Source organism: Bos indicus, chromosome 7 (assembly GCF_029378745.1).
Source record: "Bos indicus isolate NIAB-ARS_2022 breed Sahiwal x Tharparkar chromosome 7, NIAB-ARS_B.indTharparkar_mat_pri_1.0, whole genome shotgun sequence".
NCBI lineage: Eukaryota > Metazoa > Chordata > Mammalia > Artiodactyla > Bovidae > Bos > Bos indicus.
The window spans coordinates 62,434,171-62,461,177 of record NC_091766.1 but is presented as its reverse complement, the minus strand read 5'-3'; the positions used below and the strand labels follow the sequence as shown (position 1 = coordinate 62,461,177).

Genomic DNA, 27,007 nt, shown 5'->3' with positions numbered 1-27,007 from the left:
GTTAACAACACTGTACTAAACCTCTAAAAATTCAAGAACGTAGACCTCATGTTATCTGTTATTACCATAGTATAAAAAAAAGGTAAAGGAAAAAAAAAAAAAAAGAATAGTTACAGCCCAAGTAAGGTCCGACCTTAAAACTGTGACAACTTTGAGAAGTTTTTTTAGGAAAACATGATTAGTTTTCAACATTACCTTTTGTGAACTATGTAATGTTGCATAATCACAACTTCCCTCAACTTAAATTTGAAATGGTATTATGTATTTATCCAAATAAATATCAAATTTTAAAAGGACAATAAAAATAATAATCAGACATGGAGAAAGGAGTCCATTTTTTATTTTCATTTAGGCTTCCTGATTAGTCAAGGAAGATTCCTTTGGGTACTAGGAGCTCTTTAATTTTCTAATATTTGCTGCAGAAAGACTGTTGGATACTATACTGTTGTACAGGTAGTGGCTGAATATTTAAAAAAAAAATAAACCTGTAAAGGTGGTGTAAGAATGCCTCAGTTCAGTTCAGTTCAGTCGCTCAGTCGTGTCCGACTCTTTGCGACTCCATGAACTGCAGCACGCCAGGCCTCGCTGTCCATCACCAACTCCCGGAGTTCACTCAGACTCACGTCCATCGGGTTAGTGATGTCATCCAGCCATCTCATCCTCTGTCGTCCCCTTCTCCTCCTGCCCCCAATCCCTCCCAGCATCAGAGTCTTTTCCAATGAGTCAACTCTTCCATTCAGGTGGCCAAAGTATTGGAGTTTCAGCTTTAGCATCAGTCCTTCCAATGAATATCCAGGGTTGATCTCCTTCAGAATGGACTGGTTGGATCTCCTTGCAGTCCAAGGGACTCTCAAGAGTCTTCTCCAACACCACAGTTCAAAAGCATCAATTCTTCAGCACTCAGCCTTCTTCACAGTCCAACTCTCACATCCATACATAACCACTGGAAAAACCATAGCCTTGACTAGACGGACCTTTGTTGGCAAAGTAACGTCTCTGCTTTTGAATATGCTATCTAGGTTGGTCATAACTTTCCTTCCAAGGAGTAAGCGTCTTTTAATTTCATGGCTGCAGTCACCATCTGCAGTGATTTTGGAGCCCCGAAAAATAAAGTCTGACACTGTTTCCACTGTTTCCCCATCTATTTCCCATGAAGTGATGGGACCGGATGCCATGATCTTCGTTTTCTGAATGTTGAGCTTTAAGCCAACTTTTTCACTCTCCACTTTCACTTTCATCAAGAGGCTTTTGAGTTCCTCTTCACTTTCTGCCATAAGGGTGGTGTCATCTGCATATCTGAGATTATTGATATTTCTCCCGGCAATCTTGATTCCAGCTTGTGTTTCTTCCAGTCCAGCGTTTCTCATGATGTACTCTGCATAGAAGTTAAATAAACAGGGTGACAATATACAGCCTTGACGTACTCCTTTTCCTATTTGGAACCAGTCTGTTGTTCCATGTCCAGTTCTAACTATTGCTTCCTGACCTGCATACAGATTTCTCAAGAGGCAGGTCAGGTGGTCTGGTATTCCCATCTCTTTCAGAATTTTCCACAGTTTATTGTGATCCACACAGTCAAAGGCTTTGGCATAGTTAATAAAGCAGAAATAGATGTTTTTCTGGAACTCTCTTGCTTTTTCCATGATCCAGCGGATGTTGGCAATTTGACCTCTGGTTCCTCTGCCTTTTCTAGAACCAGCTGGAACATCAGGAAGTTCACGGTTCACGTATTGCTGAAGCCTGGCTTGGAGAATTTTGAGCATTACTTTACTAGCATGTGAGATGAATGCAATTGTGTGGTAGTTTGAGCATTCTTTGGCATTGACTTTCTTTGGGATTGGAATGAAAACTGACCTTTTCCAGTCCTGTGGCCACTGCTGAGTTTTCCAAATTTGCCTAACCTTTAGGAAATCCAGGTGTGGTGGAAAGAGCATTTGACCAAGAGCCTCAAGAGCTGGGTGTGCTACCCAGTCCCTCCCAACTCAACCCCCGCCACTCACTCCCAATCCTGACAAAGGATCTCCCACAGTTGACTATACAGGGAATAGACAAGGCAGTTTTCCCAGTCTGTTTCAGTTTAGACATTTTATGATTCCGTATTGAAAATTTTCAACTATTCAGTGTGTAACCAAAGCTATTCAAAGTTATATAAAGAATGGTTTAAAATTCTATATAATGTAACTGAAGCTTTGCCTATAAAAGTCACCACTGAAATACAGAGAGGAGTATGCTTTTCCTACAAAGTTTAAATCTCCTTTCTTTCCTCCAAAACTCTACTATGGCTTTGGTTTGTAGCTTTAAGTTATGGCCCCAAAACCTTCCATTTATGGAGCACCTACTATGTGCACCAATTAAGAGATTTCATAAAGTACAGACCTACCCTACCTCTTGTAGCATAACTAAATCCATGGTGGCACAGGATGTGGGTTTTGCCCTGCCCAGCTTTTGTGTGATTGTCTTATACTGATCTAGAAAGCCTAGTTGGTACCTCTGAAGGATGTGGTAAACTTCAATTTCTCTTGTCTTTTTTTTTAGGGAACAGCGAAGGTTTCTTCAACATCAATGCCCTGCTAGGCATCATCACTCTAGCACAGAAACTTGATCAGGCAAATCATGCCCGGTATACTCTAACAGTGAAGGCAGAAGATCAAGGCTCCCCACAAGGGCATGACCTGGCTACAGTGATCATTCACGTCTACCCCTCCGACAGCAGTGCCCCCATCTTTTCAAACTCTGAGTACTTTGTAGAGATCCCTGAATCAATCCCTGTGGGTTCCCCAATCCTCCTCATCTCAGCTACAAGCTTCTCAGAAGTTACCTATGAGTTAAGAGAGGGAAACAAGAATGGTGTATTCTCCATGAACTCATATTCTGGACTCATCTCCACTCAGAAGAAACTGGATCATGAGAAAATTTCATCTTACCAGCTGAAAATTCGAGGCAGCAATATGGCGGGCACATTTACTGATGTCATGGTTCTTGTTTACATCATTGATGAAAATGACAATGCTCCCGTGTTCTCAAAATCGACTTTTGTGGGCCAAATTAGTGAAGCAGCTCCACTGAATAGCATGATCATGGATGAAAACAACAACCCCCTCGTGATCCGAGCCTCTGACAGTGACAAAGAAGCAAATTCCTTGTTGGTCTATAAAATTTTGGAACCAGAGACTCTGAAGTTTTTAAAAATCGATCCCAGCATGGGAACTCTAACCACCGTATTAGAGATGGATTATGAAAGCATGCCCTCTTTCCGATTCGACATCTATGTCCATGACCAAGGAAGCCCCATCTTATTTGCACCCAGGGCTGCCCAAGTCATAATCAACGTCAGAAATGTTAATGACTGTCCTCCCAGGTTCTTGGACCAGATATATGAAGTAGCAATAATGAAGCCAATCCACCGGGGTATGGAGCTCCTTATGGTGCAGGCCAGTGACGATGACTCAGAAGTCACTTATAGCATCAAAACTGGCAATGCTGACGAAGCTATTGCCATGCATCCCATTACTGGTCGCATATCTGTGTTGGATCCTACTCTCCTGGGACTCTCTCGGGAGCTTATCATCAGAGCTTCTGATGGCCTGTATCAAGATACTGCACTAGTAAAGATTTCTTGGACACAAGCTTCTAACACAACCTTACAGTTTGACCGGGATGTCTACAGGGCAACAGTGAAGGAGAATTTACTGGAGAGAAAGGCATTGGTGATTCTTGGTGCCCAAGGCAATCATTTGAATGACACCTTGTCCTACTTCCTTTTGAATGGCACAGATATGTTTCACATGATAAAATCAGCAGGTGTGTTGCAGACGAGAGGTGTGGGGTTTGACAGAGAACAGCAGGACACTCATGAGGTGGCAGTGGAACTGAGGGACAATCGGACACCTCAGAGGGTGGCTCAGGCTCTGGTCCGAGTCTCTGTTGAGGATGTCAATGACAATAGCCCTGAATTTAAACATCTGCCCTACCACACAATCATCCAAGATGGCACAGAACCAGGAGATGTCCTCTTTCAGGTATCTGCCACTGACCAGGACTTGGGGGTGAATGGTGCTGTCACCTATGCATTTGCAGAAGATTATACATATTTTCGAATTGACCCCTATCTTGGGGACATATCATTAAGGAAACCCTTTGATTATCAGGCTCTGAATAAGTATCGCCTCAAAGTCATTGCTCAAGATGGAGGAACTCCATCCCTCCAGGCTGAGGAAGAGGTACTTGTCATTGTGAGAAATAAATCCAACCCACTGTTTCAGACACCTTACTACAAAGTCAGAGTGCCTGAAAATATCACACTCTATACCCCTATTCTCCACACCCAGGCCCGGAGTCCAGAAGGACTCCGACTCATCTACAACATTGTAGAAGAAGAGCCCTTGATGCTGTTCACCACTGACTTTAAGACTGGTGTCCTAACCGTGACGGGCCCTTTGGACTATGAGTCTAAGACCAAACACGTGTTCACAGTCAGAGCCACAGACACTGCTCTGGGATCATTTTCTGAAGCCACCGTGGAAGTCCTGGTGGAGGACGTGAATGATAATCCTCCCACTTTCTCTCAGTTGGTCTACACCACTTCAATCTCAGAAGGTTTGCCTGCTCAGACTCCCGTGATCCAACTGTTGGCTTCTGACCAGGATTCAGGGCAGAACCGTGATGTTTCTTACCAGATTGTAGAGGATGGCTCAGATGTTTCCAAGTTCTTCCAGATCAATGGGAGCACAGGGGAAATGTCCACAGTTCAAGAGCTGGACTATGAAGCCCAACAACATTTTCATGTGAAAGTCAGGGCCATGGATAGAGGAGATCCCCCACTCACTGGTGAAACCCTTGTCGTTGTCAATGTGTCTGACATCAATGACAACCCCCCAGAGTTCAGGCAACCTCACTACGAAGCCAATGTTAGTGAGCTGGCAACCTGCGGACACCTGGTTCTCAAAGTTCAAGCTCTGGATCCTGACAGCAGGGACACCTCCCGCCTGGAGTACCTGATTCTTTCCGGCAATCAGGACAGGCACTTCTCCATTAACAGCTCATCGGGAATAATTTCTATGTACAACCTTTGCAAAAAGCACTTGGACTCTTCTTACAATTTGAGGGTAGGTGCTTCTGATGGGGTCTTCCGAGCAACTGTACCTGTGTATATCAACACTACAAATGCCAACAAGTACAGCCCAGAGTTCCAGCAGCATATTTATGAGGCAGAATTGGCTGAGAATGCAAAGGTGGGGACCAAGGTGATTGAGTTGTTAGCCATAGACAAAGACAGTGGTCCCTATGGCACTGTAGATTACACCATTATCAATAAACTAGCAGGCGAGAAGTTCTCCATAAACCCAAGTGGCCAGATTACCACACTGCAGAAACTAGACCGGGAAAATTCCACAGAAAGGGTCATTGCCATTAAGGTCATGGCTCAGGATGGAGGAGGACGCGTGGCCTTCTGCACTGTGAAGATCATCCTCACAGATGAAAATGACAACCCTCCACAGTTCAAAGCATCTGAGTACACTGTATCCATTCAGTCTAATGTCAGTAAGGACTCCCCAGTCATCCAGGTGCTAGCCTATGATGCAGATGAAGGCCGGAATGCAGACGTCACCTACTCAGTAGACTCGGTGGAGGACTTGGAAGAAGAAGTCATTGAAGTCAACCCAATTACTGGTGTTGTCAAGGTGAAAGAGAGCCTGGTGGGATTGGAAAATCGGGCCTTTGACTTAAAAATTAAAGCTCAGGATGGGGGCCCTCCTCACTGGAACTCTCTCATGCTGTTACGACTTCAGGTGGTTCCTAATGAAGTATCCTTGCCCCAGTTTTCTGAACCTCTATATACCTTTTCTGCATCAGAAGACCTTCCAGAGGGGTCTGAAATTGGTTCTGTTAAAGCAGTGGCAGGTCAAGATCCAGTCATCTATAGTCTTGTGCAGGGCACCACACCAGAGAGCAACAAGGATGGCATCTTCTCCTTGGACCAAAACACAGGGGTTCTAAAGGTGAGGAAGGCCATGGATTATGAGTCCACCAAATGGTACCAGATTGACTTGATGGCTCATTGCCCCCATAATGACACTTACTTAGGTTCCCTGGTCTCTGTCAACATCCAAGTGAAGGATGTCAATGACAATAGACCTATATTTGAGGCTGATCCATATAAGGCTGTTCTCACTGAGAATATGCCAGTGGGGACCTCAGTCATTCAAGTGACTGCCAATGATCAGGACACTGGGGATGATGGCCAGGTAAGCTACAGGTTGCCAGTGGACCCTGGTAGCAATATCCATGAACTCTTTGCCATTGACAGTGAAACTGGCTGGATCACCACACTCCAGGAACTTGACTGTGAGACCAACCAGATTTACCACTTTTATGTAGTGGCCTATGACCATGGCCGGACCATCCAGCTATCTTCTCAGGTCCTGGTTGAAGTCTCCATTACAGATGAAAATGACAATGCCCCCAGATTTGCTTCAGAAGACTATAGAGGATCTGTGGTTGAGAACAGTGAGCCTGGTGAACCTGTGGCCACTCTTAAAACCCTGGATGCTGATATCGCTGAGCAGAACAGACAGGTCACCTGCTATATCACAGGTAAGGATACCTATCTTAGAGTGGGATGCATTGAAAAAAATTCCAGCAAGATGTTTCTTAAGACATGGGTTTAAGTCCTTGCTCTGCCACTTAACAGTGTGATCTTGAGCAAATCACTTAACTTTCCAGGACCTCAGTTGCTCCAGTTATAGACTTGGCATGGCTGTTTTGATTCATCTCAAGGGATGCTGACAGGATCTAACTTGGAAAAGCTTTGATAGCTCCCTATAAATTAGAAAGTGCTTTGTAAAGAGGATTTCTTATTACCTTAGCTCGAGTAGATAGAATGGAGATATTGTAACTGTTCTCAGTTAGCTTCTGGAAGATGGAGAGGGGATCAACAGTTGTGTGGTCTATAGAAACTCTGTGAGGTGACTATCCTTGCAGAGTAGTACTCTGCCAAGGGCAAGTTGTGGATAGTAGAAAATGCTTCCTAGTCAATCATAGGACCTGAGTGTTAAGTGGGTTGGATATGATTCCAATCCAATCCTCTTCTTTCACACACACATGGGAGAACCAAAGCCCAGATAGGAGGATAAACTCAACCAAGGTCACACTCCAAGCTTGCATCGGGACTGGGATTAAAACCAGACCCTACAAACTGCTTTCCCCAGTAGATAACTACTGCAAACCTAAACGACTCCAATCTCTGTCCAGGGGTGAAACCAGCCAACTGGTGGCCAGAGAGTTTCTTTACTTCTCAGTGTCCCTTTCCTTGTGTCCCAGGTGCCTTGTCATCCCATTCCCATAGTCATGGTTTCTTCTGCTCTCACAGCTGCCTGGCAGAGAGTTAACAAGCATGACATTCCAACCAAGAATTATAGACTCCTGGAGACAGAGCCTGGATCAAAGTTGTTTGAAACATGGAGTCTTAGTGAAATATAATCTTATCATCTTATAATATCAGACTTTTAAAAACACAAAAATCTTAAACTCTCTGAATAATAACATAATAAATGTCACAGTACCATCAACTCCGGGAATAGCTGAATCTTGGAGCTCCAGAATCTTAGAATCTCGAAAATCCATCTCCCCTCTCAATGATGAATATCAAGAAAAGATGACTCAGAAGCAAATCTAATGAGCCATCTGAACCTCCAGTTAGCCTGTGTACTCAGTTGTAAAACAAAACCTCAGAGAGTTTAATGTTATTGATCACTTTCCAGCCCTCCACTATTGAACAGATACTGGATACTAGAAGGTTCTTATCTAGAATTGTTATCTGCTTCCCTTTAACTTCCTCCATTGTCTTCCAATGAACACCAAATAAGAAATGTGCCCCTTAGCCACACATTTTGGAGCAGTGTTTCTTGCAGTGATAATTCCATTTTATAGGAGACCTTTGAAGTTGAAAGAGGTTTCATAACACCAAATAACTGACTCATTGAAGAAATGTAGGTCCCTAGTTAAAGGAGGAAATTTTTGCCTTTCCCTGCAATCCTAAAAAAAAGTGTCAGGTGGACAGTCACCTATAGTACAAAGCCTGGTTTGTTCCTATGGCTTGGCTTCAGGAAACTCTGTCCCATATTTCTAGAGGGAGACCCCCTGGGCCAGTTTGGCATCAGCCAAGTTGGAGATGAGTGGAGAATTTTCTCAAGGAAGACCCTGGACCGTGAGCACACAGCCAAGTACTTGCTCCGAATCACAGCTTCCGATGGCAAGTTCCAGGCTTCAGTCCCAGTGGAGATCTTTGTCCTGGACATCAATGATAACAGCCCACAGTGCTCACAGGTGAGAGCCAAGTGAGGGTCGGGGAGGAGTGGAGATAAGGAAGCTGGAGCAAAGGGTAAGAGGAAGGAGAAGGATTCAGAGTACCATCTCTGAGGGGGGCCATCACTGACCAAACCTGCCCTTGCTTCCAGGTAATTACCGTTCCAGGTAATTCCTTGCCCTTCCCAAAAGGATGTCACCAAGGTCTTTAGGATTCATGGTCCATAGCTCTCCCCACCCCCCCTCCCCACACTCCCTAAAAAGATCCTTTTTTCTGTAAAACATATCCAGAAGTAACTTCATTCTCCAAATAGTCTGCTATGCTCAATGGAAAAGTCACTGTATCACTCAACTTGTTAGCATGGCTCATTGTTATCAAATATATCCAAAGAGACCTTCCCCCAGAGACACCCTGCACCGCTCACCATGTCTTTATGTGCATATCCCTACATCTGCATGCATTATACAGACCAACAGAAACCCTCCCCCAGGATACATGTATACATAAACATACAGACAGGGCAGCTACATTTTTGATAAGGGAGACTTTCCTAAGGACCTCATGTAATTAAACACTAAATTTCCCAAGGAAAATATTGAGTGGTGTGTGTGTGTGTGCGCACACGCACACATACATCAGGAGAGAAATTGCATTCTTAGAGGACATAAATCAATAACCATTGTCATGTAGCTTTGCTTTTAAACATATTTTTTAAAACACAATAAATAATTTTTAATTTGGGGGGGTTGCATTACTTCAAGGTTTGCAAATAAAGTTAAACTATTAATATTAAATTTTTATGACATCAAGTTAGCATAATTCAAGTGTATAAAAAATCCAGTTCTTCAGTATATATACATATAAGTGCACACTTATATGTAGGTACTCACACACATACACGTAGTTGAAAGATTATAACTCTATAAATATGTATTTACATATATACATACACACAAAGATACACATAAGCATGCATGCATGCATGAAGTCGCTCAGTCGTGTCCAGCTCTTTGCAACCCCATGGACTGTAGCCTACCGGGCTCCTCCGTCCATGGAATTTTCCAGGCAAGAGAATTGCAGTGGGTTGCCATTTCCTCCTCCAGGGGATCTTCCCGACCCAGGGATTGAACTCAGGTCTCCCGCATTGCAGGCAGATGCTTTACCATCTGAGCCACCAAATAACATTCATCCATAATATACCCATTCATACAGGTAAATGTACATCTCTAACTCACACAAACATATAAGCATGTGCATATGTGTATACTTCAGTTCTTCATACTTTATTTGTATACATATATATGGACACATACCTTGGGATACACAAAAATCATATATCCTATCACCTTTCCTTCCTGTTTTCTATGCTCCAATCTCATAGAAGCATAGTAGAAAAAGAGAACCTGGATTATCAAGTGGGGTGCATGGAAAATGTCTCTGCAGGATCCAAGATAAGCACCTTTTGGATGGTTTCAGAAGGGCAACCTTTTGGGGAGAACAGTGGCCATACTTTCTTTCTCTTTTGCTTCAGCATCCTTCTAACCAGCCTATATCCTCCTCATGCTGAGGGAGTCTGGGGCCAAGCTCATCTTAGCCTTCTCAGAGGTGATCAAGAGCATAACCAGAGCCAGGGGAAAGAGTCTGCGGGGGCATCTCCACACAGCCTGCCAGGCACAAAACCTCCACCCAGAGCATATATGGGGGTCTGTGCTAACCCACACTCAGCAATGGGGGGGGACAAGTTTGCTTGGAAACTGTGTCCAGCGCCAGCAGCTGGAGAAACATTGGGTTCTCAGGGAACTCCAGCCTCTCCCCTCTGCCACACACTTCAAAATGTGGCCCTTATGGAGTAAGAGACTGTGGCAGGTCCTGGTGGCTCAGATGGTCAAGAATCTGTCATCAATGCGGGAGACCTGGGTTCAATCCCTGGGTTGTAAAGATCCACTGAAGAAGATCCCCTGGATATCCTCCAGTATTCTTGCCTGGAGAATCCCATGGACAGAGGAGCCTGGTGGGCTATAGTCTATGGGGTCACAGAGTCAGACATGACTTAACGGCTTTTCACTTTCACTTCTAGCCTTGAGTGTGAGCTTTCAGATGGTGGAAATTCTCTCTCATTCTCTGCTTTTCTGACTAGGTCTCCCATCATCTTTCTCCTTGTTTTTCATCTCCATCTTCCCTGCATGTTCTATCTTATTCTACCTCCTCTCTCCCTCTCTCTGCTTCTCTCCCCTCCCCCACTTCCATCTCTGCTCTCTCGTCTCTCTCTCTCTGCTTCTATCTTGTCCTGTTACTCTCTCTCTGGATCTTAGCATATCTCCCACAATCTCCCTCTTCTTTGTCTTTCAATTTCAGCTTCTCTACACTGGCAAAGTCAGTGAAGATGTACCTCCAGAACACTTCATTTTGAAGGTTTCTGCAACAGACTTGGACTCTGACACCAATGCTCAGATCACATATTCTCTGCATGGCCCTGGGGCGGATGAATTTAAGCTGGATCCTCACACAGGTAGGTTTCCTGAGCTGCAGGATCAAGCCAAGAACTGATACACTGAATAACCAGTACCCAGTACCCAGGCTCCTTAGAGAAGAAACAAGAATTCACTTATCTATCCATCCATCCATCCACTCAGCAAACATATATTGGCACTATGTGCCAAGCATTCACTAGATGCTGGGGACAAAAATTGATAAGACAAGATCGAGGTCTTCACAGTCTAGTGGGAAAGGTATTGAGTTAGTGGTTTGACATGTGCTGAGTTAAGAAAAATTCAGGATGTTAGGTGAGGTCTCACAGCAGAACTTAAGTTTGGAAGTGGGGTTAAGTAAAATTTCTTTGAGGAAATAGCCAGGGGGTAAGGGAGTGGTAAGGTTGGACATTCAAGGTACAAAGAGATTTCATACGAGGACTTTGTTTTGGGAAAGAACATGCACAGGTAAGGACCTAGAAGGCCAAAACTGGTGCACAGAAGGGGAGGGGAGAAGGAGGGCAAAGGATGAGGCCCCCTGGGGCACAAGAGCCAAGTGCTTACCTACAGAGCCATTAAAGGGTTCAAGTAGGTAAAAAGTCATGATCAAAGACATGATCTCAAGGTTGTATGCTGCAGATTGAGATAAAACCCCAGGGTGCTGTTGTAAGGATCCCAATAAACTATATAGAAATATAAGCCCAAGTCTGGCACATAATAATAATTCAGCTGCTGACACTTGGAACCAGTAGCTCAAAGGATACTATGGAGGTTGCTGAGCAGGGAGGTGGCAGGTGAGAGTGAGTACTTCAAGAAGCTGCACTGCCCTTTCTGACCCCAGCACAGGCATGCTGAGTCACCCAAGTAGGTGACCTAACCTCTCTCTACTGCTCTTTGTCCAGATGAAGGATGATTAGCAGGCTCCTAAAAAAAATTCAATAGTTTATCTGAGTAAGGAAATAATATGTGCTCATTATTCAAAATGGGGTTCCCTTGTGGCTCAGTTGGTAAAGAATCTGCCTGCAGTGTGGGAGACCTGGGTTAAATACCTAGGTTGGGAAGATCCCTTGAAGAAGGGAAAGGCTACCCACTCCAGTATTCTGGCCTGGAGAATTCCATGGACTGTATAGTCCATGGGGTTGCAAAGAGTCGGACACGACTGAGCAACTTTCACTTACTCATTGTTCAAAAATGCAAACCATGTAGGTGTGTATTAGGCAGACATTGGAAAATCTTCATGATAACCAGCCTCTTAACGAAAGATAAGCACTCTTGGCATATGTTCTATCAGACTGGTTTTCCATGCGTGCCACAATCTCTGTATAGCATGCTATTTTGTGACTTCCTTTTTCTTAGAGCAATATCTTGGAGCTATCAACAAGGCAGTACATAAAGTTCTGCCATAATCACTTTTCCCATTGCAAAATATTTTACTGTATGGCTAAATGATAACGTATTTAACTAGTACCTTTTTGAAAGACACAGGATATTTTCAGTATATTGCTATTTATAAAGAATGCTGCAGAGAATATCTCTACATGTATATTTTCTCCTTGGGTTGATTATTCTATGGGATACAGTCCTAGAAGTGAAACTGTAGGCCAAAGCATAAACACATTTTATGTGGTGTTAGAAACTGTCTAACTGGCATTTTAAAATGTTGTACCTCTTTGTAGCTTGTTGGTGTGAATTTTAAATTGGGGATGCAGTGGTGGAATGTGACTAGGAAAGCAAGCAGGTGTGGAAAGATACAGACTCAGCCTCTTTCCTAACCATCTGTACACAGGACCCCTATTCTCTGTGACAGCACAATGAGGCGGGGGGCAGTGCTGAGGTTATCTCATATAAACATCAGGAATGTACATGCTAGGATCATGGCCTCCAGAGAAAGATCACTTTCTGTCCTTTCTCCTGCCAGGGGATCTGACCACACTCACAGCCTTAGACCGAGAGAAGAAGGATGTGTACAGCCTTGTTGCCAAGGCAACAGATGGAGGCGGCCAATCATGCCAGGCAGATGTGACCCTTCATGTGGAGGACGTGAATGACAACGCCCCCCGGTTCTTCCCCAGCCACTCTGCTGTGGCAGTCTTCGACAACACCACGGTGAAGACCCCTGTGGCGGTAGTATTGGCCCGGGACCCTGACCAAGGTGAGAAAGACAAGGATTAGAGGCCATTTGCTTACAGGGTCACCTTAGGCGAGGTTTTGGCTCTCTCTCTGTTGTTCTGGAACTGCAAGGACTGTCGCTTCTGAGCCTACAGACAGTTACAAGTAGAAAATGTCCATAAACTGCATACCTAAGTGCTAGAGGACCAAAGATTTTGGCCATTTCAAGACTGATGTGGGGCATTTCAGCCTCATTGCTTCTCCCTGCCTCTTAGACTTAGAGCACTTTCAATCCTATCATTTAAGCTCCAGGATATTTTGAATACAATACACCAGTCAGAATTATTTGACTCTGATTAATTGGCCACAAGAAAGAAACCTAGGGCACAAACTCCATTAGTCTACTAAATTCTTGGATCAATTTTCTAGGCAATGAAGTGGAATAGTTTACATTTTATTTTTACGTTTTAATATTTTACATTTTAATTTTAATGACATGGTTTTCATTAGGATTCTTTTCCTTTTACTATTTACAAGGCAAATTGGTTTCATCCAGGAGTATTCATTTCATATTGTACCATTAAAAGATTCTGACATCATGAAGTTTTTCACTGTGGCAATCTCTATGTCTATAGATGTATGTGTATATATATATGTTTATATATATATATGCACATATACAATTATAAAATTTAATTCAAGAAAATTGGACAATTTTGCTATAGGTAAAAAATACTCTCAGGATCAAAGTAGCCAGAGGAACAATGATGAAGATGATGGTAGTGATAATACCCTGATTCATGAGACACCAACAGAGTAAATTTACAACTTCTTAGAGGAAGGGAGTTTTAGCTTGGCATTGAGGGAGGTGAGAGATTTTGGAGGAACACAGGGGTTCCAGGGAGGGCAAATAGTCAGTGCAAAGGCATAATATCTAAGGCCCTGCAATGCCCAATTAGGTGAGAGATTTTGGAGGAACACAGGGGTTCCAGGGAAGGCAAATAGTCAGTGCAAAGGCCTAATATCTAAGGCCCTGCAATGCCCAGTTAGCCAGGGCTTGCACACCTCCAGGAACAGGAAGCTCCCAACTTTCCAGGCAGCCCTTCCTTCCTCAGATAATTATTAAGTGTTAGCATTTTGGAGCAGATACCTGTCAATCATGGTCCTGCCATCTGCAGCCACACAGGTGTCCTAGACCTTCCAAGACTGGGACGTGCTAACTGTCAGCTCCAGCCTCAAGGTTCCCTTTTTGGATGAAAGAGCCCTAGCTTCTTCACTCTTGAGTTTCCAACCCTACCTCCCTTCTAGGATTCATCCTCTGGCCTTGTACCAGTTAACAATTAACCCTTGAAAACTGTTATTATTATTTTAACCCAAATATTCCACCTCAATATTTCATATGTAGCCTGAGCAGTACTTCTCTCTCGAGAAAAAAATACACATATGGAAGAATGTGCATGGTATGCACACTTAGTTCATGTAAATTCAACAAAAGCGTTGTGTGTCCCCACATGTGTGTGGGATTCAGTCTCTATAGGCTCAAGGCCTGTGCTCCTCCCATTGGGTGAGGCTCTCATGGCTGAGCACTAATGTTGGCCTTCTTCAGACCCTATGGGCCCTGCCTGAGCCAACTGCTTCATCTGGTCCACAATCAAAGGAAATAACGGCCTCTGAGACAAAGCTCGAAAAACACTATGTGCTTTGATTTACTGAGAACTTTCCATGGGTGTATATTTCTTTCCATGGGTGTATATTTTATTTTCTGTTTTTTGTTTTCTTTTTATTTTGACATAATTATAGACACACAGGAAGTTGCACAAATAGTACTGAGAAGCCTATGCATCCTTCACTCAGCTTTCCCCAAAGGCAGCAATCTGTAGTATGACATTAAAACCAGGAAACTGGTCATGGGACATTACCAACAGAAGAAAAAGAAAGAAAGTGAAGTTGCTCAGTCGTGTCCGACTGTCTGCAACTCCATGTAGCCTGCCAGGCTCCTCCATCCATGGGATTTTCCAGGCAAGAATACTGGAGTAGGTTGCCATTGCCTTCTCCAGGGAATCTTCCTGACCCAGGGATTGAACCTGGGTCTCCCTCACTGCAGGCAGACTCTTTACCATCTGAGCCACCGGGGACATTACTGATAATTAGACTCCAAACTTATTCAAATTTCACAGTTTCCATATGCACTTATTTGAATATGTACATGTGTGCCCTTCTATTCTATATTTTCCCATGTATAGACTCATGCAACCACCACCACAATCAAGAATTGTTCTATCACAACCAAAGAACTTGTTATGAGTGGTTTCAATCTTGTAAAATTTTCATTTTATGAGCTGACATTGGACCCTAACCTCCACATAAACAGCTTCAGATATCCTTAAGGGTTTGCAGAATAACCCTCCCCTTCACAAGAACCTTCTATGAGGTCTTGAACCCCACCCTCGTCAAGAAACCCCCCATGAGAGGGTCTCACTGCTAACAGCCTAAGCATGTTAGCCTTTATAGGGACCCTGTCTTCCAGACCCTCCTCTGTCTGAAAGTTTTGCAGCAGGCAGGGCCCAGGGGAGGTCCCTCTGTATGAATAATGCACTCTGTCTCCCTCCCCAGGCACCAATGCCCAGGTGGTTTATTCTCTCACGGACTCTGCTGAAGGCCACTTTTCCATCGAGGCCACCACGGGTGTGATCCGGCTGGAGAAGCCGCTGCAGGTCAGGCCACAGGCAGCGCTGGAGCTCACCGTCCGTGCCTCTGACCTGGGTACCCCGATACCGCTCTCCACGCTGGGCACCGTCACGGTCTCTGTGGTGGGGCTGGAGGACTACCTGCCTGTGTTTCTGAGCACCGAGCACAGCGTGCAGGTGCCAGAGGATGCCCAGCGCGGCACAGAGGTGCTGCGGCTGGCCACCCTCACTCGCCCGGGTGCCGAGAAGACTGGCTACCGCGTGGTCAGTGGGAATGAGCAGGGGAGGTTCCGCCTGGATGCCCGCACAGGTGAGACAGCGCCGGGAGGCAGCTCCACCCCTACCCTAAACACACACACACACACACACACACACACACACACACACAGTCTGACTCACATACCACAGCCCCTCCCTGGCATCTTTCAGCCCCTTTTTCACTCTGGATCTCTTTAGATACCAAGTCCCTTCTTGCACCCTGGGCCCCGCTTACATGGAAACACTCCTCCTTGCATTATGTCCCCACCAAGGACTCTGTGTTGAGGACCCCCTCCTCCCACTTTGCAACTTCACAGTCCCAGCTCACATCCAGCCCCAGGATGCTGAGGCCACCCTCCATCCTTGGCTGCCAAGGCATAAAGCACCTGCTAGAATTTGGGGCTTGAGCAGCCCAAGGCAAGGCTGCCTGCTTCCCTCCTAAAGCCATCCACAAACATCCCGTCTCCCTTGAATTTTCCCTTAGTCTCATAAAGATAGACATCAGGAAAACTGCTCTCTTCTATCCTCCTATCCATGAAAGAATCTAAGTCAGACTCACAGCATCCCATGGAAGGGCCTCAGAAGCTGCTCAGGTCAGACCAGGCCCCACGTGGATCCCTCCCCACCTCTGCAATGGTGTGCTCTACCTCCTAAAGCAACCGCCTGTTGAGCAGTAATTTTTGCTCAGTTTTTATTATGGGGACTTTAAACATGTTTTTAAAAATAGAGGAAACAGTATATGGACCCCATGTTCCCATCATCCAGCTTAAGTAATTATCAACATTCGTCTTGTCTAGTTTCATCCTTAACCCTCACATCCACCCATTGCTGAGTTATTTTAAAGCAAATCCCAGGGACTTCCCTGGTGGTCCAGTGGCCAATGCTCTGCACTCGCAGTGCAGGGGGCCGGGGTTCAATCCCTGGTCAGGGAACTAGACCTCATATGCTGCAGCTAAGAGCCTGCACATCTCAATAAAGACCAAAGATCCCGTGTACCACAACCAAGACCCAGTGCAGCCAAATAAATAAGTAACAGGATTAAGATTCAGTTAAAAAAAAAAAAAAGCAAACCCCGGACATGATATTGTGTGGTTTGTAAATACTTTAGTGTGTATCTCTAAGTGATAAGAATTTCTTGTATAGGCACAGCCATAATATCATTATCACACCCAAAAGATAATAATTCCTTAATATAGTTTCCAGACAACTTTTCAGACTATATCTCAAATGACTTTTTGAAGTTGGTTTGTTTGTCAACAGCCTCAAAAGTCCACATATTGCATTTCATTGATAGAAACTATATAACGTCCCTTTGGATCTCTAACATTTTCCTCTCCCTCTTTATTTCCCACTTATTTGTTTATTTAATGAAATAAAATAAATATTTTATTTATTTTAATGAAAAATTTGGGTCATGTGTGAGGCAAAATTTTCTAATATTTTGGATTGGCTAGTTGTACCTTTATGATGTCATATAATATATCCCCCTAGCCCCTAAGCTTATTATAAATGACATTTGAATCAAAGACCTTGATCACGTTCAAGCTCAATATTTTGCCAACAGTGCTTCATAGATGATGCTGGGCTCTGCTTTGCACCACATTAGGAGGCATGTAATGGTTTATTGGTTCTTTTTCCTGAGGTTAAGATTGATGGTGGGCTCAGAGGCTGTCAGTATGATCTATTTATTACAGAGTTCCTCATATAGCTATTCCTTCAACAGAGGTTTTAACAGCCTTTAGTGATTATTTCCTAGGTACATTATTTCTTTAGGGGCTGCAAAATGGTGGCTTTTTCTAGTCCTATCATTCTTCATTCATTTACTAACTGGAATCATTTTATAAAGAAGAGTTTTCTACCTTTAACTATTCAGTTATAGAGGAATAGCAGGATAAATCCTTATTCTTTTATTTTCCAGTTTTCATAATAATAACTCTCTGCCCTAACAATTTGTTGAACAATGCTGGGTGGTATAAAACTCTATAACGTAAGTTCTGTCATTTACTAGGTGACTGTAGCACCTAGTAAATGGGTGCCTTGGGCAGGTCACTTAGCTTTTGGGCACATCAGCTGACTTACCTAGAAAATGGGAATCACACCTTGTTCTTGTTCTAAGGGTTATTATAGCTCCATATGACACAGAGTTAACATTATAGATTTAAACAAAATCTCAATGAAATAGTACATAAATAAATGAGGGCAAAGCTTCTGCTGAGATGGTAATAAGGAAAATGAGAGGAGATGGAAGAGGAGAAAGGAGACTATAGGGGAGGGAAAACAGAGAGAGATGATGGAGGAGATGATGGAGATGATGCAGGAGATGACAGAGCAGATGAGGCAGGAAATCAGTCTCTCCCAACACAGCTGAGCTGCCTCTCCTGGCATTTAGCTCAAGACCCCCTCAGCACTCTGCCTTTGTGGTCCCACCTGCCTCAATGCTCCCATCACCTCTTGTTTCTTCAGGGATCCTGTACGTCAACAAGAGCCTGGACTTTGAGACCAGCCCCAAGTACTTCCTGTCCGTCGAGTGCAGCCGGAAGGGCTCTTCCTCCCTCAGTGACATGACCACTATCGTGGTCAACATCACTGATATCAATGAACATCGGCCCAGATTCCCCCAGCACCTGTACAGCACAAGGGTCTTAGAGAATGCCATCGTGGGGGATGTTGTGCTGACAGTAAGAATCTGTGATTTTGCCCTGTGTGTGTGTGTTGGGGGGAGATGGACTCTGGGGCGGGTTCTTATCTCCCCTTCCTTTAGTCAACTATGAGCATAGATTATTTTATCAATTAATACACTATAGACTTGACTGACGTGTAGCCACTCAACCAAGCTCTCTCTTGACAAAATGTCTCAGAGCCATGTTTGATAAGATCTAGATCAGAGGCCCCAGAGGACACAGGGGGCACAGAGGGTCAGTCTGGGAAGGGAGGAATGGGGGGGACACCAAAGAACACCTCTTTGCATTTAAATATGTAATTGCTCCCCATTTCATGCAGTGAAAGTGAACTCTGCATGCCCATATTCGAGGTTTTCATCTCCTTTCACGTGCACCCTATGCTCCAATCACACAGAAGGAGATGCCTTTCCTCAAATATCCTCTGGACTTTCATATCCCTGGGCTCATATTGTTTCCTCTGCCTGGAATGCTGACTCCACTCCCAGAAGCCTTCCTTATCCTTCAAGGCTTTGCAAATCCTTGTCTAACCTCCCCAGGTGAAATTTATAGCCATAAAACTGATCATTCTTTGCTCCAAATTAGACTTGACCATAAAATTAGACATTAAGCTTCCTGAGGGCTTGCTCATTTTGGCATATTCCTCAACTCCTAGCACAGGACCTTCATACCCTGTCAGTTATGAATGAATGAGTAAATGAAGGAATGAAGGAATGGATAGATAAATGAATGAACCATGACATGCTGACATCCTTACCAGGATGTAAATGAAGATATTCTCTGGGAAAGGATGACTGTGGTCTAGGGACTGCCAGCCCAAGGACAATCTGTGGGGCAGGAACATATTTGTGCCCCCTACACTCCTAGGGGCCAAGATTTCCTTTCTGGTCTCTCTTGCCCCTCCATTCACAATCATCACCTGCCCCCACTGCAGGTGTCAGCAACTGATGAAGATGGACCTGTAAATAGTGCCATCACTTACAGCCTCATAGGAGGGAACCAGCTTGGGCACTTTGCCATCCATCCCAAGAAAGGAGAGCTACAGGTGGCCAAGGCCCTGGACTGGGAACAGGTGAGTCACATGGGAGGGACCCATTCTGAGATCATCAGAGCAGAATATAGCCCTGCTGAAGGTCCAGAGGATGAACTGTGGTCAGCACCCCAGCCTGATGCTTCTCCTGACCTGCCCTCAGTGTCCCCCATTCCTTTTCTCTGTGGAGACTCTAGGCATGTAAAGCCAGAGGCAGGAGAGGGGCTGAGTAACTTTTAACTCAGGCCAACTTCTCACTTTACTGAGCACCTGCTCTGTGCCAGGGACTTTGCTATGTGATTTTCATACAGTATGCCATTTGGTCCTTAAAGTAATCCTAGGATGTGGTTCCTGATATCACCCACACACAAGTCAGTCACTCTGCCAAGGTCTCATAGCTAGTAAATAGTTAAACTGGAAGTCAAATTTACTTCTGCCTGACACCAGAACTTGAGCCCTAAAATGCTATGGGACAGCAATGGGGACAGGCAAAAGGGAGTGTCTCCATCTTATTCTACCAAAAACATTAATCATGAATCAGGGGGGCAGAACTGAGGACCCTGTTGCTAATTCTCCCCTGGGCCTCTTGCTGTAGACTTCTAGCTATTCCCTGAAGCTCCGAGCCACAGACAGTGGGCAGCCCGCACTCTATGAGGACACAGACATCGCTATCCAAGTGGTTGATGTCAATGACAACCCACCAAGATTCTTTCAGCTCAACTACAGCACCTCTGTCCAGGTATGCTCAACCTTCCAAAATCATCCCAAAGTCATCATCTTCCCTCCATTTTCTTCCTAGTGGAGGGTGCTCACCACTGGTATCAGTCCACCCAAACAGTGACTGTGACCTTGCATTGATATCCCAAATGGCAACACAGCCTGCTGAAGGGGATTATGGATTATACAATTAAAAATTATCAAGCATTCTGCTAGGTTCTTCTGCATCCATTATCTCATAGGGGACTCACACAGTCATATGGAAGTAGATAGTACTCATTTTACAGAATTTTTAAATGGAGGTACAGAAACATGCCATAGTCAAAAATGTGGCAAATTTGGGATTTGAACTCAAAGACTTTCCAGATCCCAAGCTATTTCCGCTATACTAATGGTTTATAAACTGGATTTGGAGAAGGCCTTGGGATTCTGTGGGGAATTGTGATCACACAGAGAGAGGTAAGGAAGTGGGTAGGAGCACAAAATTCTGAGTCCCATATCCATCAGCCAGGGTCACCTGTTTTGGAAATTATGAGTATGAGTTACAAGGCTTTGGCTGCTAATAACAGATCACTTGACTAAAAGTTCATTAAACAATAAGGCCTTATTAATCCTATAGCAAAAGTTCTGATAGTGGGAAAACCAATTCCAGAATTGTTTATTTCAGCAGAAAAAAAAAATGATATCACAATTTTGGATTACTTTCTTCAAAATTCACTCACTTTCTTCCTTATGGTTATAAAATGGCTGCTGTAGCTCCAGCATCACATCCTTGCCTAACCTTCTTCAAAGGTGAACAGGAGGAGACTTCTTTTGCTGAATCTGTTTCTATCAAAAGAACCCTCACCTGTCAGACTTCTCCAATGGTCAGAACTGGATTATATGATCACCCTTAAATTAAAAAAAAAAAAACTGGCATCAGAACAGATCAGATCAATCACTCAGTCGTGTCCAACTCTTTGTGACCCCATGAATCGCAGCACGCCAGGCCTCCCTGTCCATCACCAACTCCTGGAGTTCACCCAGACTCACGTCCATCGAGTCAGTGATGCCATCCAGCCATCTCATCCTCTGTTGTCCCCTTCTCCTCTTGCCCCCAATCCCTCCCAGCATCAGAGTCTTTTCCAATGAATCAACTCTTCGCATGAGGTGGCCAAAGTACTGGAGTTTCAGCTTTAGCATCATTCCTTCCAAAGAAATCCCATGGCTGATCTTCAGAATGGACTGGTTGGATCTCCTTGCAGTCCAAGGGACTCTCAAGAGTCTTCTCCAACACCACAGTTCAAAAGCATCAATTCTTCAGCACTCAGCCTTCTTCACAGTCCAACTCTCACATCCATACATGACCACTGGAAAAACCATAGCCTTGACTAGATGGACCTGTTGTGGCAAAGTAATGTCTCTGCTTTTGAATATGCTATCTAGGTTGGTCATAACTTTCCTTCCAAGGAGTAAGCGTCTTTTAATTTCATGGCTGCAGTCACCATCTGCAGTGATTTTGGAGCCCAGAAAAATAAAGTCTGACACTGTTTCCCCATCTATTTCCCATGAAGTGATGGGACTGGATGCCATGATCTTCGTTTTCTGAATGTTGAGCTTTAAGCCAACTTTTTCACTTTCCACTTTCACTTTCATCAATAGGCTTTTTAGTTCCTCTTCACTTTCTGCCATAAGGGTGGTGTCATCTGCATATCTGAGGTTATTGATATTTCTCCCGGTAATCTTGATTCCAGCTTGTGTTTCTTCCAGTCCAGCGTTTCTCATGATGTACTCTGCATATAAGTTAAATAAACAGGGTGACAATATACAGCCTTGACGTACTCCTTTTCCTATTTGGAACCAGTCTGTTGTTCCATGTCCAGTTCTAACTGTTGCTTCCTGACCTGCATACAGATTTCTCAAGAGTCAGATCAGGTGGTCTGGTATTCCCATCTCTTTCAGAATTTTCCACAGTTTCTTGTGATCCACACAGTCAAAGGCTTTGGCATAGTCAATAAAGCAGAAATAGATGTTTTTCTGGAACTCTCTTGCTTTTTCCATGATCCAGCAGATGTTGGCAATTTGATCTCTGGTTCCTCTGCCTTTTCTAGAACCAGCTTGAACATCAGGAAGTTCACGGTTCACATATTGCTGAAGCCTGGCTTGGAGAATTTTGAGCATTACTTTACTAGCATGTGAGATGAGTGCAATTGTGCGGTAGTTTGAGCATTCTTTGGCATTGCCTTTCTTTGGGATTGGAATGAAAACTGACCTTTTCCAGTCCTGTGGCTACTGCTGAGTTTTCCAAATTTGCTGGCATATTGAGTGCAGCACTTTCACAGCATCATCTTTCAGGATTTGAAATAGCTCAACTGGAATTCCATCACCTCCACTAGCTTTGTTCGTAGTGATGCCTTCCAAGGCCCACCTGACTTCACATTCCAGGATGTCTGGCTCTAGGTCAGTGATCACCCATCATGATTATCTGGGTCATGAAGATCTTTTTTGTACAGTTCTTCTGTGTATTCTCGCCATCTCTTCTTAATATCTTCTGCTTCTGTTGCTGCTGCTGCTACAACAGCAACAGTCAGACACAGAGTCGTGTCTGACTCTGTGCAACCCCAAAGACGGCAGCCAACCAGGCTCCCCCATCCCTGGGATTCTCCAGGCAAGAACACTGGAGTGGGTTGCCATTTCCTTCTCCAATGCATAAAAGTGAAAAGTGAAAGTGAGGTCGCTCAGTCGTGTCCGACTCTTTGCGACTCCATGGACTGCAGCCTACCAGGCTCCTCCATCCATGGGATTTTCCAGGCAAGAGTACTGGAGTGGGGTGCCACATCCATACCATTTCTGTCCTTTATCGAGCCCATCTTTGCATGAAATGTTCCTTTGGTATCTCTGATTTTCTTGAAGAGATCTCTAGTCTTTCCCATTCTGTTGTTTTCTTCTATTTCTTTGCATTGATCGCCAAAGAAGGCTTTCTTATCTCTTTTTGCTATTCTTTGGAACTCTGCATTCAGATGTTTATATCTTTTCTTTTCTCCTTTGCTTTTCGCTTCTCTTCTTTTCACAGCTATTTGTAAGGCCTCCCCAGACAGCCATTTTGCTTTTTTGCATTTCTTTTCCATGGGGATGGTCTTGATCCCTGTCTCCTGTACAATGTCACAAACCTCATTCCATCAGGCACTCTATCTATCCATAGATCTGATAGATAGAGTGCCTGAAGAACTATGTAAAAACTGGCATAGGAAATCAGATTATTACAACTGACTTAAACCAATCATAGTCTGTCTCTTCTTAGGAGGAGCACTTCTTTGCTGAGGGTATTGCTCTACCTGAATAAAAGCAGGATTTTATAAGAAAGGGCAGACTACCTGTTAACTATGAAACTATGACTTTCTGCTCATGAGATTGTGTTTTTAGATAAGGTTTTTGATGCTAAAAAGACAGTTAACAATCACTGTAAATATTACAGCATGCTGAATTCCTGTGTTACAGAACAAAGACTGAAACAGGGACTTCCCTGGTGGGCCAGTGGCTAAGACTCTGTGCTTATAATGCAGGGAGCTCAGGTTTGAGCCCTGGTCCGGGAACTAGATCCTGCATGCTGCAACTAAAGATCCTGTGTGTTGCAATGAAGAATGAAGATCCCACATGCCGCCAAGAACTGGCGCAGCCAAATAAATATTAAAAAAAAAAAAACTTAAACAATACCCAGGGGATCCATTCTTCTCAGTTGAATTACTAATTGTCTTTGAATTTTTCTCATTGGATGTGTGTTCCATTGGTCATCTAATCATGAAACCATCTCTAGGTTTTCAACTGATCCTGTGAATCACGAAATTCCCATGTGGATCTCAGGCACTAATTTTATATACATGAATTATCAGTTATGTGACATGGACAAGTCACCTCTCTATAGGATAAAGGGACTCTAGAGACCCTTCCAGCCCCAATGGCCTTTGTTTCTAAAACCTAGGACTTCCCTCCGGAAGCTCTAGTCTAGATTAAAAAGGCAACCACTAATTAACAGACAGGCAGAATGAATGAATGACAGTTCAAGATGTAGGCATGACCTGGGAGCAGCCAGAGCACTGAGGACTCATCCTAGAGAAGGGAATCCAGAAAAGATGTGAGAAGAAGGACCGGGACTCACTTTGCTCTTTGATTTTGTCACTCTTGTTCTCAGGAAAATGCCCCCATTGGCAGCAAAGTCTTGCAACTGATTCTGAGTGACCCAGACTCCCCAGAGAATGGTCCTCCCTTCTCCTTCCGAATCACCAAGGGGAATGATGGCTTTGCCTTCCGAGTGACCCCAGATGGATGGTTGGTGACTACTGCAGGACTGAGCAAGAGAGTCCAGGAATGGTATAAGCTTCAGATTGAGGTGAGAGCAGTGGGGGCCACTGGTGGGGGCCACTGGTGGTGACCATGGGGACAAAAAATGTGCTGGCAGTGCTACTAGATAGCTAGCAGGAAGCTGTTGTATAGTGCAGGGAGCTCAGCTTGGTGCTGTGTGATGATGTAGACTGGTAGGATAGGGGTGGGGGTGGGATGGGAGGTTTAAGAGAGAACCATATACCCCTGGCCGATTCATGTTGATATATGGCAGAAACCAACACAATAATGTAAAGCAATTGTCCTCCAATTAAAAATTAATAAACTCAAATTAAAATAAAGAGGGAGGGGGTATGTGTATATATATAGCCATTTATATATGTTGATATATATACACACAGATAGCTGGTTCACTTCGCTATACAGCAGAAACTAACACAACATTGCAAAGCGATTATACTCCAATAAAAAATAATAAATGAATAAAAGCACCATCAGTGCTTCTCTTATTAGGAAATGTACAGAGCCCTTACTATGTGCCAGGCACTGGGCTAAGTGCTTCACGTGCATCATTGCACTAAATCTCCACACCATGCATTAGGGTGAGTGCAGTTGTCACTCCCACTTTCCTGATGTGGTAACTGAGGCACACAGAGATTAAGCGACTGGCTTAAAATGATACTGTTAATAAGTGGTAGAGCTGGGCTGCTCCAAATTCCAGCACTCTAACTCCAAGCTCTTCATCCCTGCCGTGCTCTCAGAACAGAAACACCCTCACCCTCAATCTAATTCCTCAAGTCTGGCCAGAATAGCTCTTTGAACCTCAAGTCTTGTTAAAGACCTACCTCTGAGCATTGGTGTTCAGTTTATCCAGTGTCACAGCAAGCCAAAATGCTGAGATGATGAAGTCTGCGGTGAAGAGAGGGTTTATTAGCAAGGCAGCCAGGCAAGGTGATAGGATAACAAGTCTCAGAACCACCTCCTGGAAGGCAAGGGGCTCTGGGTGTTTATGGATAAAGAGCAAAGGGCCAGGGCAGTCTGAGGCCTGGGGAGCAAAGGGAGCACAGTGAAATGTGATTGGAAAAAGGTGCAGTAGTCATTGTTCTAACGCAGGTGTTCCTAAGCTACAGGCCTCTGCATGTCCAGAAATGGAGGCACTTTGCACTACCTGAGGGGGGAGTTTTCTGCCCTCTGACATCAAGGTCACCAAGCAGAACTTGGGCATGCTCTGTTGAAGGGCTGGTGGTCCTACCCAGTCTGAACCAGTTCTATTCCCACTAGGCACAGCTGACTCCCCAAGTCCTGGAAAATAACGCAGGCAACTATCTTACTGTTTAGGTTATATGCAGATGCAAGTCTTAAAGTGACCTTGACTAGTGAAGGCAGGGGAAGTGGATTTGACTAATGATTATCCATGGTTTCAGTGCCAGGGTCCAATGAGAGAACATATATACATGTACAGTGATATACGCAGTGATATTATCATGGGTTGTAGGAAAACTGCCCAAGAAAAAGCAGCCAAAATGCTGATGAAACATGCCAATGCTCATTCAGTTCAGTTCAGTTCAGTCGCTCAGGCGTGTCCGACTCTTTGCGATCCCATGAATCGCAGCACGTCAGGCCTCCCTGTCTATCACCAACACCTGGAGTTCACCCAGACTCACATCCATCGAGTCAGTGATGCCATCCAGCCATCTCATCCTCTGTCGTCCCCTTCTCCTCTTGCCCCCAATCCCTCCCAGCATCAGAGTCTTTTCCAATGAATCAACTCTTCGCATGAGGTGGCCAAAGTACTGGAGTTTCAGCTTTAGCATCATTCCTTCCAAAGAAATCCCACGGCTGATCTCCTTCAGAATGGACTGGTTGGATCTCCTTGCAGTCCAAGGGACTCTCAAGAGTCTTCTCCAACACCACAGTTCAAAAGCATCAATTCTTCGGCGCTTAGCCTTCTTCACAGTCCAACTCTCACATCCATACATGACCACAGGAAAAACCATAGCCTTGACTGGATAAACCTTTGTTGGCAAAGTAATGTCTCTGCTTTGCAATATGCTATCTAGGTTGGTCATAACTTTCCTTCCAAGGAGTAAGCGTCTTTTAATTTCATGGCTGCAGTCACCATCTGCAGTGATTTTGGAGCCCAGAAAAATAAAGTCTGACACTGTTTCCACTGTTTCCCCATCTATTTCCCATGAAGTGATGGGACCAGATGCCATGATCTTCATTTTCTGAATGTTGAGCTTTAAGCCAACTAAACCTTAAGTCTAGTGGATACTACTATCCTGTGAACTTCTCTGGGCTCAGGATGATGTAGTCATCCATTCAGACAGACAGCCAGTCAGGCATTCATTCATTCAGCATCCATTGAGTACCTATCATATGCTGGGTCCCATGCTAGCAGCAGAAAGAAGAGGGTGATCCCTGTCCCCATAGGCTTT

At 44.3% G+C, this 27,007-nt stretch overlaps 1 protein-coding gene across 3 annotated transcripts in view; it reads left to right on the top strand.

Annotated features, from left to right (window-relative positions):
• The window catches only part of FAT2 (FAT atypical cadherin 2), a 98,826-nt gene that overhangs the window by 42,225 nt on the left and 29,594 nt on the right, over positions 1-27,007 (top strand). For all 3 annotated transcript variants that reach the window (XR_011567763.1, XM_070793872.1, XM_019965274.2), the window contains exons 10-18: positions 2,536-6,594; positions 8,129-8,325; positions 10,661-10,814; positions 12,692-12,925; positions 15,496-15,879; positions 18,291-18,505; positions 19,440-19,577; positions 20,131-20,274; positions 24,421-24,618. Coding sequence is in view for 2 of the 3 variants with exons in the window: in XM_070793872.1 (XP_070649973.1) it covers positions 2,536-6,594; positions 8,129-8,325; positions 10,661-10,814; positions 12,692-12,925; positions 15,496-15,879; positions 18,291-18,505; positions 19,440-19,577; positions 20,131-20,274; positions 24,421-24,618 (5,723 nt within the window). In the remaining variant the exon portion in view is untranslated. The remainder of the gene's footprint in view (positions 1-2,535; positions 6,595-8,128; positions 8,326-10,660; positions 10,815-12,691; positions 12,926-15,495; positions 15,880-18,290; positions 18,506-19,439; positions 19,578-20,130; positions 20,275-24,420; positions 24,619-27,007) is intronic.